Source organism: Leptodactylus fuscus, chromosome 1 (assembly GCF_031893055.1).
Source record: "Leptodactylus fuscus isolate aLepFus1 chromosome 1, aLepFus1.hap2, whole genome shotgun sequence".
In the NCBI taxonomy this organism is placed as follows: Eukaryota; Metazoa; Chordata; class Amphibia; order Anura; family Leptodactylidae; genus Leptodactylus; species Leptodactylus fuscus.
In genome coordinates, this window is record NC_134265.1 from 186,153,936 (window position 1) to 186,167,513 (window position 13,578).

At 38.3% G+C, this 13,578-nt stretch overlaps 1 protein-coding gene across 1 annotated transcript in view; it reads left to right on the forward strand.

The window, feature by feature from the left end:
• The first annotated feature begins 9,171 nt into the window (after positions 1-9,171).
• The window catches only part of PAX5 (paired box 5), a 158,157-nt gene continuing 153,750 nt past the window's right edge, over positions 9,172-13,578 (forward strand). The window contains exon 1 of the mRNA XM_075262217.1: positions 9,172-9,283. Within this exon, the coding sequence (XP_075118318.1) occupies positions 9,172-9,283 (112 nt within the window). The remainder of the gene's footprint in view (positions 9,284-13,578) is intronic.

Sequence of the window (13,578 nt, forward strand, 5' to 3'; positions counted from 1 at the left end):
TAGGCCATAAGCAGGATCCTTTACTATAGGCCATAAGCAGGATCCTTTACTATAGTCCATAAGCAGGATCCTTTACCATAGGCCATAAGCAGGATCCTTTACCGTAGGCCATATAGTCCATAAGCAGGATCCTTTACTATAGCCCATAAGCAGAATCCTTTACTATAGTCCATAAGCAGAATCCTTTACCATAGGCCATAAGCAGAATCCTTTACCATAGGCTATAAGCAGAATCCTTTACCATAGGCCATAAGCAGAATCCTTTACTATAGTCCATAAGCAGAATCCTTTACCATAGGCCATAAGCAGAATCCTTTACCATAGGCTATAAGCAGAATCCTTTACCATAGGCCATAAGCAGAATCCTTTACTATAGGCCATAAGCAGAATCCTTTACTATAGGCCATAAGCAGAATCCTTTACTATAGGCCATAAGCAGGATCCTTTACCATAGTCCATAAGCAGGATCCTTTACCATAGGCCATAAGCAGGATCCTTTACCATAGGCCATAAGCAGAATCCTTTACTATAGTCCATAAGCAGAATCCTTTACCATAGGCTATAAGCAGAATCCTTTACCATAGGCCATAAGCAGAATCCTTTACTATAGGCCATAAGCAGAATCCTTTACTATAGGCCATAAGCAGGATCCTTTACTATAGTCCATAAGCAGGATCCTTTACCATAGGCCGTAAGCAGGATCCTTTACTATAGGCCATAAGCAGAATCCTTTACTATAGGCCATAAGCAGAATCCTTTACTATAGGCCATAAGCAGAATCCTTTACTATAGGCCATAAGCAGGATCCTTTACTATAGTCCATAAGCAGGATCCTTTACCATAGGCCATAAGCAGAATCCTTTACTATAGGCCATAAGCAGAATCCTTTACTATAGGCCATAAGCAGAATCCTTTACTATAGTCTATAAGCAGAATCCTTTACTATAGTCCATAAGCAGAATCCTTTACTATAGTCTATAAGCAGAATCCTTTACTATAGGCCATAAGAAGAATCCTTTACTATAGTCCATAAGCAGGATCCATTACTATAGTCCATAAGCAGAATCCTTTACTATATTCCATAAGCAGAATCCTTTACTATAGTCCATAAGCAGAATCCTTTACTATAGGCCATAAGCAGAATCCTTTACTATAGTCCATAAGCAGGATCCATTACTATAGGCCGTACGCAGGATCCATTACTATAGTCCATAAGCAGGATCCTTTACTATAGCCCATAAGCAGAATCCTTTACTATAGTCCATAAGCAGAATCCTTTACTATAGGCCATAAGCAGAATCCTTTACTATAGTCCATAAGCAGAATCCTTTACTATAGTCCATAAGCAGAATCCTTTACTATAGGCCATAAGCAGAATCCTTTACTATAGCCCATAAGCAGAATCCTTTACTATAGTCCATAAGCAGAATCCTTTACTATAGTCCATAAGCAGAATCCTTTACTATAGTCCATAAGCAGAATCCTTTACTATAGTCCATAAGCAGAATCCTTTACTATAGTCCATAAGCAGGATCCTTTACTATAGTCCATAAGCAGGATCCTTTACTATAGGCCATAAGCAGAATCCTTTAATATAGTCCATAAGCAGAATCCTTTACTATAGTCCATAAGCAGAATCCTTTACTAAAGTCCATAAGCAGAATCCTTTACTATAGGCCATAAGCAGGATCCTTTACTATAGTCCATAAGCAGAATCCTTTACTATAGTCCATAAGCAGAATCCTTTACTATAGGCCATAAGCAGGATCCTTTACTATAGGCCATAAGCAGAATCCTTTACTATAGTCCATAAGCAGAATCCTTTACTATAGTCCATAAGCAGAATCCTTTACTATAGGCTATAAGCAGAATCCTTTACCATAGGCCATAAGCAGAATCCTTTACTATAGGCCATAAGCAGAATCCTTTACCATAGGCTATAAGCAGAATCCTTTACTATAGGCCATAAGCAGAATCCTTTACCATAGGCTATAAGCAGAATCCTTTACCATAGGCCTTAAGCAGAATCCTTTACTATAGGCCATAAGCAGAATCCTTTACTATAGGCCATAAGCAGAATCCTTTACTATAGTCCATAAGCAGGATCCATTACTATAGGCCGTACGCAGGATCCATTACTATAGTCCATAAGCAGGATCCTTTACTATAGCCCATAAGCAGAATCCTTTACTATAGTCCATAAGCAGAATCCTTTACTATAGGCCATAAGCAGAATCCTTTACTATAGTCCATAAGCAGAATCCTTTACTATAGTCCATAAGCAGAATCCTTTACTATAGGCCATAAGCAGAATCCTTTACTATAGCCCATAAGCAGAATCCTTTACTATAGTCCATAAGCAGAATCCTTTACTATAGTCCATAAGCAGAATCCTTTACTATAGTCCATAAGCAGAATCCTTTACTATAGTCCATAAGCAGAATCCTTTACTATAGTCCATAAGCAGGATCCTTTACTATAGTCCATAAGCAGGATCCTTTACTATAGGCCATAAGCAGAATCCTTTACTATAGTCCATAAGCAGAATCCTTTACTATAGTCCATAAGCAGAATCCTTTACTAAAGTCCATAAGCAGAATCCTTTACTATAGGCCATAAGCAGGATCCTTTACTATAGGCCATAAGAAGAATCCTTTACTATAGTCCATAAGCAGAATCCTTTACTATAGGCCATAAGCAGAATCCTTTACTATAGGCCATAAGCAGGATCCTTTACTATAGGCCATAAGAAGAATCCTTTACTATAGTCCATAAGCAGAATCCTTTACTATAGGCCATAAGCAGAATCCTTTACTATAGGCCATAAGCAGAATCCTTTACTATAGCCCATAAGCAGGATCCTTTACTATAGTCCATAAGCAGAATCCTTTACTATAGTCCATAAGCAGAATCCTTTACTATAGGCCATAAGAAGAATCCTTTACTATAGTCCATAAGCAGAATCCTTTACTATAGTCCATAAGCAGGATCCATTACTATAGGCCGTACGCATGATCCATTACTATAGTCCATAAGCAGGATCCTTTACTATAGCCCATAAGCAGAATCCTTTACTATAGTCCATAAGCAGAATCCTTTACTATAGTCCATAAGCAGAATCCTTTACTATAGGCCATAAGCAGAATCCTTTACTATAGGCCATAAGCAGAATCCTTTACTATAGGCCATAAGCAGAATCCATGTTAGGCACAGTGGAGGGGCCAGCAGCTAACCTGCTGTGATGTACAGTAATAGTGTAGTGAATTGTCTGTAAACAAAACCCATCTACACACTGCAGAAAGATCCCACAGCATGTTAATCATTGCTGCGGGTTGGTTTTCAGCCATTGCATGCCATTGTATGTTTATTTTAAAGCTGGGCAATGATCATTGAAGCCGTGACAAAAAGACTGCTGTGGTATGTGCTATGGCCATCTTGGAGCAGACCTATTCCTATAATCCTACCTCACTGTAAGTGACAGCCTTACAAAATATAAAAAACAAGAAAACTTGATAATCTTCAGTAGTTGATACCTTTTTAATGGCTAACTCATAATGATGACAAATGGCTGACGTTTCGGAACGCTAGGCTCCTTTATCAAAGTAAATTTAAAAACATTTCTGAAGGATGCATGTTTATATACAGAGCAGGCTAAATGGTGTTAGATTGCAGGAGGAAGGGGGGGGGGGGTTAGTAATTGGTAGAGACAATGTAAACACTTACAGGTCCTTATCAGTTAGCCTTACAAAAATAATACAAAGAGTCATCAATTTAATATACCTCAAGTAAAGGGCCTAAACTGATTTTGTGCACTGGGCTATGTGTCATCTCCCAAAGGGCTAGGATTTGTTCACACAGAATATCCTAATGACCATTTGTCTTTCTCTTGTATGTTGAATATTTGCACATTGGTATGAATATAGAATTTCAAAAAATCTTTTTTTTGGCCATAAAATAAAGGAATTGTGAGTGGATACTTATATTTGCCTGGTGTATGAAACTCATGTCACAAGTGAACAGCCAATGCACCCCTTCACAGAAAGTTAGTTCGCAGAGGGTTAACCCATTACATTCATCCATTTATTGTCACCAACAATATAACTTGGTTGTTAGTTGTACAGTTTTTGTAAACATTATGTGGTGCTTTACGATGTAGAATTGAGGAAACCAGTTACTATTGATATAGATAGGATATAATTTTTAAAAAGATACACGTTTAATCAATCGCTGAATTAAAAATGATAGAAGAATTGTTAAAATAGATAAGACCATTGTGCCATGTTTGATATTGCTTTCTTGTCTAATTTCTGATTTATTCTGTTTTTTTTTTTTTTTTTTTTTTTGCATTAATGATTGATTTGTACTTTTTCTAAATTGATTTGTACTGTTTATTTTCTTTATCTAATTTTGAGGTGTTGGTTTGGATGGAACATGAAGATTAATTACATTTTTATAACATTTTGTCATTTCTTGAAAATGTATACTAGTCCTGAGGTCACATATTCAATAATAGTCCAGGCCACACCTTACCATCTCCATAGATATAAGCGTCCCGCATTATCAATTGTAAGGCTAATTCCACATGTTGTGAAATGTAGCTAAAAAATGCAGCAGATACGCTAGAATTTTTCATTACTATTCCACTATGTTTATCATTTTTGCCTCACCCCAGTCTTTGAGTAGCATAGGTTTCAATTCCCGTGCATGGGACCCTCTACTGTACACTTGAATTATTGAGAGCTTAGGACCGTTTAATAATACTGGCACATCTCACGCCAGTATACAAAGTGATGATCTTGATAAATCATCACCACTAACTCTTTATTGTCTGGAATACTCACGTTTTACCCCCTTTTTAATTTTTCTTTTTCTCAATGGAGACAAAATATGCTTATACAGATCCTTGGATTGAATACTGAAACATATTTTATTATTGTCTGTATGTTCTGAAGTTGATTAAATAAAATTTAGTCCCGATTTCGTAACAATGTTAGTAATTACTAATTGTATAATAAAGCCGAAGACCTAAAGTATAGTGCAAAGATTAGGCATTTCTCATGTAAATATACCTGTACATTGAATAGTGATGTCATCATTTATGTAACACTCACAGTAATTTAACTCTCAAGTAAGATTTACTTTATAAGAAGGTGCACATTTCAAGGTCCTACCCCTTTTCTTGGAGATGTAGGACCAACAAAAGCTGTCCTATATCCAGAGTCATTCAAACATTAGTTATGTCAGAGGATTTCGAGAACATTTTAGTGTTGTACTGCTTAAATAACAGTGACATTTCTGTGACTAAAAATCTGTATCATACAGCTGAAACACGTGCATTAGTAGACTTTCTGGTACAAATCTTCTGTATGTGAACATACCACTAATGATGTAACACATGCTGAGTAGCCACACTTTACAGGCCCCCTCCACTTTAACTCTGCCTGCATATTATATTCATGAATAGAAGGCTCAGACTGGGCAAAGTATTCAACACCACAAAGATAACAGTACTGCAGTGCACATACTTTTAGATCAATATATCAGAAATCTGATCGCCATAACAAGCAATAGATAACGTCTATATTCACATTTGCATATTTTCATAGATTCAAAATTTTTAGATAACTTCAATATTCAGAAAGTATGCAGGAGCTATTCAAAATAAATGTATTGGGGTGTGCAAAATAACTGTTACATTTTTTCTACTAAAAATCGCATATTTACCTTTCAGTTCAATTAATTAAGTCATAGGTTGGCCATTATATTGACTTTTTGGAGGAGGAGAAGCTAGTTCCTTTCTCCCTTACTTACTGTGCTGTTAAGATGGGCTTTAGTTTACTTCTTGTTTTACAAATAAAAGATTTGTAAATTGAAATACTATATACACTCACCGGCCACTTTATTAGGTACACCTGTCCAACTGCTCGTTAACACTTAATTTCTAATCAGCCAATCACATGGCGGCAACTCAGTGCATTTAGGCATGTAGACATGGTCAAGACAATCTCCTGCAGTTCAAACCGAGCATCAGTATGCGGAAGAAAGGTGATTTGAGTGCCTTTGAACGTGGCATGGTTGTTGGTGCCAGAAGGGCTGGTCTGAGTATTTCAGAAACTGCTGATCTACTGGGATTTTCACGCACAACCATCTCTAGGGTTTACAAAAAGTCCGAAAAAGAAAAAACATCCAGTGAGCGGCAGTTCTGTGGGCGGAAATGCGTTGTTGATGCCAGAGGTCAGAGGAGAATGGCCAGACTGGTTCGAGCTGATAGAAAGGCAACAGTGACTCAAATAGCCACCCGTTACAACCAAGGTAGCCAGAAGAGCATCTCTGAACGCACAGTACGTCGAACTTTGAGGCAGATGGGCTACAGCAGCAGAAGACCACACCGGGTGCCACTCCTTTCAGCTAAGAACAGGAAACTGAGGCTACAATTTGCACAAGCTCATCGAAATTGGACAATTGAAGATTGGAAAAACGTTGCCTGGTCTGATGAGTCTCGATTTCTGCTGCGACATTCGGATGGTAGGGTCAGAATTTGGCGTCAACAACATGAAAGCATGGATCCATCCTGCCTTGTATCAACGGTTCAGGCTGGTGGTGGTGGTGTCATGGTGTGGGGAATATTTTCTTGGCACTCTTTGGGCCCCTTGGTACCAATTGAGCATCGTTGCAACGCCAAAGCCTACCTGAGTATTGTTGCTGACCATGTCCATCCCTTTATGACCACAATGTACCCAACATCTGATGGCTACTTTCAGCAGGATAATGCGCCATGTCATAAAGCTGGAATCATCTCAGACTGGTTTCTTGAACATGACAATGAGTTCACTGTACTCCAATGGGCTCCACAGTCACCAGATCTCAATCCAATAGAGCATCTTTGGGATGTGGTGGAACGGGAGATTCGCATCATGGATATGCAGCCGACAAATCTGCGGCAACTGTGTGATGCCATCATGTCAATATGGACCAAAATCTCTGAGGAATGCTTCCAGCACCTTGTTGAATCTATGCCACGAAGAATTGAGGCAGTTCTGAAGGCAAAAGGGGGTCCAACCCGTTACTAGCATGGTGTACCTAATAAAGTGGCCGGTGAGTGTATAATGGTGACTTCCCTGATAAACATACTGTATATTTAGTCCTATAGTAGGTGTGTTTTACAGTCTACCGACATACTATAGGCTAAATCAAACTTATCTATGCACATGTTAACAGACAGCCTGGAATATGTCAGAAAAGGTGGTAAAAAAAAAAAAAATTAACCTAGACAGAGCTACTACTGCTAACAATGGTGGCCTTGCAGTCAGCTACTTATACACTGTTACTTTTTGTCCTAGAAATCTGTAGAACAAACAGCTAAGCTGACCACAGTTTCTTCAGAGTACAGTCAACTTTTCATTGTTGCTGGATATACATTTTAAGCCTAAGGTCCCAGGTTGCAGAAAGACAATGTTTAGTAGCTGCTGTGTAAACTCAGCTGAAAAAAAAGCTGTGAGTGTTGGGGAAAAAAAACTGCAGAAAAGTGACATTTTCAAAAACACAGCATGTTAATAGTAGCTGTTTAATCACAAGCGTTTTCCTATAGAGTTAATGGGTGTTGTGGGGAAGGTAGCGTGGTAGCAGCAGTGGTGATGACCCAACCAGTCACGACCAGGGTCACAAAATATGCAAGAAGCAGGTTTATTTAGAAAAAAACTGAAAAATAAATAAACCTTGACTTCAGGCACAAAATGAGCAAAATAAATAAACTTCAGACATAATAAGAAACAAAACCCTGCTCATCTGAACAACTAACTAAACAGTAATAAACTAACTATACGTGTGATACAAACAAACTAATAGGCATGAAACAGTCTCTCTGGACTAAAGTAAAAGGACAGACCTAGATGCCTCCTCTCACTCCCTGGATCTGCCATGAAGTGCAGGCTCTTCAGCCATTTATAGGCCAGTAATGAGTCTATGACTCACACCTGGGGCTGAAACTTACTACAGACCTACCCTGAACCACCCATATGTCAGGAACCTGGGGCTGATATAGTGGGACTCCAGCACTTTGCCTGTCACCTTCTCACATTGTCAAAAATGCAGAGGAAAATACAACAGTTTTTTTCTGCACTGTTTTTAAACTGCATTTCAATATGTGAGGGCTTAACCTAAGGCTGAGACCCCACGTTGCGTAAACGCAGCTTTTTTTGTTGTTGCAGATTTTGTTGCGTTTTTTTGAGCCAAGGCCAAGAATGACTACTAGAGAAATGGGAAATATATAGGAAATACTTATACGTCTCACTTTACTCAACCAATTCATGGCTTTGGCTCAAAAAATGCTGCAAAATCTGCAACAAAAAATTGATAATTGTCTGATCACTGAAGGAACCACCTCTGCAGGCACTACTGATCACAAGAATGGGGGTCTTATGTAGGGGTTCCAATAGTTAAATGACCACCTGAATAGAGATTGTAAGCTCTTGCGAGCAGGGCCCTCAGTCCCATTGTGTGAAATGGCTTTCTTTGTAATGTATCTTTCTGTCTGTATTTGAACCCTACAAATTGTACAGTGCTGCGGAATATGTTGGCGATATATAAATAAAATTTATTATTATTATAGGTAGAAATATGAGAACTTCCTTTTGTAGCTATTCTTTGCTTTGGCTCAAAAAACACAACACAATGCTGTTTCTGTGAAAACAACTTTAATATGTAAAAAAATACTAAGTAAAATAATAAGTAACTTCTTTCTATGCATTTGTCAGTATTGTTCTGTTTAGTGCCTATTCAACAAGTTGTTGTTTTAGATATAGTGGCTCTTTAATAGCAGATTTAAACTGGAATATTGATAACTATTATTATTCTAAATGCAATGTATGAAGCTTGCTCTTTGCCAGTACTGTTTATGTCAATTCAAGCTTGAAAGTGACAGTATTCCCAAGTGCAAAAACTTTATCCAATGCAAATGTTCAGTGGGTATTGGAGCAGACTCCCGCTGTAACTTTCCCCTTGCATTGATTCCATTCTAAATGAGCTGGCACCGAGCTTGCATTTTGCTGTAGCTGGTTTATCCTACTAAATGCCAACCAAATTTAATTAAAGAGACACTAAACCTACAAATGAATGGAAAAGAAGTTGGAAATACACATAAAACTGGTCAGTCTATATCTACTGGTTCTCATGATGTGTACCTGGAACTACTGCAATGAGGTTTATCTAAGAGAAGAGATATTTCTTTCTGAGCTCCATATCATTTCTTTGAACCAACCATTAAATAGATTTCCAGGATCTGAAGGTAAATTAATAGTGATGACCTATCCACAGGATAATGTCATCAGGATCAGATCTGTCTGACACCGGGACTCTGCACTGATCTGCTGATGCAGCTTCCAGAAACCGAAATATAAAGTGTACATCTGGAAGCAGCTCTGCTCCTATTCTAGTGAATGGGAATGGGGCAGCAATTCCCTAAAACCATCTATACAGTGTATGGAAATCCATATGCTGTATACAGCTTTCTGTCTGCACAAGGTAGTGGTGGTGCCTGGAACTGCAGCTCTCAATATCAAATAGTACTAATATATAACTTTTATTAAATTTCCCCTCAAAAATGTATTAAAGTTACCATGCATTAAGTGATGGTAGGTGGTAGAGGTCGGAGTTAGGGGCGGGATTGGGTTACAGAGCCACCTCATATGTAATAGTGCCCCCTATGGATAATAGCCTCTTCATATTACCTGTGGGACTATTACTATAATAGTGCTCTAATAGCACCCACTCACAGGTAATTCCCTCCCCCACACAAGTAATGCTGCTATTGGTGGGGCACTATTAAAGTAATAGATGGCCTACTACTGCCTCAAAGGTAATAGTTCCTTCTCCTTAGGTAATATCCCCACTCACATAAGTAATGCTGTTGCCTGTGTGGGGCACTATTACTGTAATAGTGAGCTAATTGCACCCTGCCATAGGTAATGGTTCCTTTCCTCCACATAACATTCAATATTCTGTTGCTCTGTATGGTTATATTGTACTTACTGAGCAGTGATGGGGTGAGTGGGACCTTCTCTTGCACACAGCCTGACAGCCTGTGTACATCTTCTATTTTCTTCCCACTGGAAACATAGAATACGGGTCAAGGTACCAGGTGGGACCTCCTCTTGCACACAGCCAGTGTGCATCTTCTACTTTCCTTCTGGAGCCTTGACCCCCTATTCTATGGTACCACTGGGGAAAAAATAGAAGATGCCTCCCCCCTTTCTCTTCATGGCTGTCCATTGGCCAGCAAATTTAGTTCAAAATATTAATAATGACAATTAACAATATTAAATTGTCCCGCCATACATCTCTAACCCAATCTCCTGTTACCTACCTACATGTAACTTTTCTTCTCACAAGAATTGTGAAACCATATCCAGACTCTTCCAAGCTTTGAAACCTTTAGAGACAAAATGAAGGACTACAGCCTACAATAACAAACCCAAAGCAATCTCAATACTAGATAAAAAACAAAGATACCCGCAAAAAACTCAAAGCACCAACTAAGTATCAATGTATAAATAACACAAAAAATTCTTTTGATTTTAAATCTAAATTTATTGTTACAAAAATGTTTTTAATTGTAAAAAATATTGGTATCAGGAAAACAAACACATAAAAACACACAACAAGAGTGGAGGTCGCACTGGGCTGAGCAGCTCCAGCAGGTGTATAATCTGCTAGTGGTGTAGGGGATGAGAACAGCCACAATAAAGGTGTGTATAGAGAGGCCCAGTATTTTGTATATATAAATGTAAATAGGCTCCTATTGCCCACAATATCACAAAATTAGGGCACTTAATTGAAAAATATCTGTAGCATTGCAAAGATCATACCCCCATCACCACTATATAGTAAAAGCATATCAGGTAACAGAACCAATGTAAAGTTACACACACATGCCAGTATTACATAAGCCAACCTACATAGGACAAAATGTGAAGCATATATATAAACCACTGCTCACCAGCTGCGACCTCCACTCTGAGCCCCGACGGACCGTTTCGCCCCTGCTTCTTCAGGGGGCTACCAAAGCCTACAATAACCCTGCTGCATGCTACAATATGAGCAACTTCTATCCTCATCTACTCTCTCCTTCCCTCTTCCCATGTAAATTGTAAGACCTCAGGACAGGGTCCTCCTCTCTGTATTAATCCGTCAGTCAGTCCATGTTTATTGTACTTTTTTAATATATGGTTATGATTTTCATATGTACTGTGATTAATGGTGTTCTAAAGGGAATCTTCAGGATCAACCACCCTAAACTAACCACACAGCCATATAGGGCACTTCACATAGACTCAAACAGTACTTTTCTTATTCAGGTGCAATGCTCCAGTGTGGAGAAAGTGAGCATTATAGCAATATTTCAATTAGCCAAAAGTGCTGCTTGGGGTGTTTCTTTCAAGATGAAGAGCCCAGGCTCTCCTCCAGAGTTTCTTATATTCAACTGTACTATACATTTATGCAAAATTGTTAATAACTGGAGGAGTGCTTCAAAATAAATAATAAATAGTATTAATAATGCATATGAAATATCAAATTTATTTAATATCCATTTTTATTTCTAACTCTTAAAAAGGACCTTTAACATCCTCATGAATGTGTGGTATTATATACCTCTAGAAAGCAGACTGTGTGTTGAATTCAGTGCACTGTTGGCTATCCTGGCATGCATCAAAGTGCTGGAGATATTGGTGCTTCCCCACTGTCCCAAAGACGGGCCTTCCATAGACTTGTACTCACAGGGGGCATGTTCCTCACAGCCCAGTGATGATGCTAGGCTGTAGGACTTACCTTTCTGACAGTGGGGAGATATTGGTGCCAAAATTAACAACACTTATATCTCCAGCACCAGTACGCATACCAGGTAAGCTGACTGTATTGAATTCAGTGCACTGTTAAATTTCTAGCAGTATATAATATTGATGAGGACATGAAAGGTCCTCTTTAAATCTAGATATTCATATTTTGTGAAGATAAGATAAGATAAGATAAGATAAGATATTCCTTTAATAGTCCCACAATGGGGAAATTTCAGTGATACAGTTTCATAGATGGTACAGTAGTATATAACAAGAGAGAAACACATAGAAGCTCATGGCAGATAGAGAAATCCTAGGAATCAAGGAAGTGCAATATTATATGTTTCTCTTTTTTAATAGTTTAGTATGAAATATACATAGGTCTAAGGTTTCTTAAGCCAAGTCTCATGTAGCATAAACGCCGCAATTTGGTTGCAGCAGAAACACTGCAGCAAAACATGTGACATTTTAAATTAACTGTAAAGTGGATGGGATTGTGGCTAATCTCATCCACACATTGCAGAAAATAATCCACAGTAGAAATACTGTGATTTGAAAAACGTAAGTGCTTTGCAAATCGCAGCATGTCAATTATACCTACAGAAATGCTGGTGAATTCCGTATAGGTATAATGGAAGCAGAAAGTCCGCAGAGTCTTGCGGACATCTGTGAAAAACACTGCGGGAAAAACCTCAATACGTTTCTGCCACAGTTTTTTCCGCAGTGCTTTTTGGCTACGGCCTATGTGGGGCCATACCCTTACTCTCCTCCACAATAATCCTTATGAGTACCTGTTCTGCCACCTGTTTGTGAATATTTACCAGCTACACCCACGAATCTGCTGCATAGATTCACCTAGTAGGCAATAAATAAAATACAAATTAGATTGTGACTACTTTCCGCAAACCTTGGTCATGTTCTTTTGTCAAAGAGAAGTATTACTAGACTATGAAGGAGGATTCTGTGTTGAAAACACCAATACTATTGGCTCTTGATCATAGACAGCTCTTGATCTGTTTTTTTTATTCACATACTTATAACATACTCTAAGAGCATAGACTCGCATACCAGGCTTTCTTGATGTGTACCTCTATGTGATATATATGGCATACTTGGTGTAAATAATTTTGGAATAACTGTGGCCTTTTTCACAAAGTGTAGTGGAATTGCAATTGTTCCATATATGTTTTATTAACCACTATTACGGGTGGATAGCTGTTAGCTGAACAATACCAGTGCTGAAACACTGTAATCGCAACTGTAGCATAGCATCAATAATTCCATACAAGCAAAAAGTAGGGGCAAACATTTTGAAATTCTTTCCATGTTACTTTTTTCCCATATGTATACATTCAGGTGACGTGGCGGATGAGATATCACATTATTTAACTGCAACGGTTTGATTAAAGGTTTACTAAAGAGCCCTAGCCTAAAAGAGGAAAACTATAAGAAAAATTTCTACTTCTATTCTTTGGATAGCATAATCCATCAGAATATCACTACTGGCTAATTGTCGTAGTTTGTACACTCTATAGTCATGTATGTATATTTCTGTAAGTGTTCTTCATCTCGGTTAATAGATCCCTGTAGAATGTTCACCTCATCGAATAAATGTCTCTCGTAATTATTCATGCTTAAACAACTGACTTGAGATGTATTTGACCTTCCTGTCATGCACTTAACAAATGTCTACTGTTCCTTGTGCCTGTAAGTCCTCTATTAGACCATTAATTGTAAGGGTATTTAC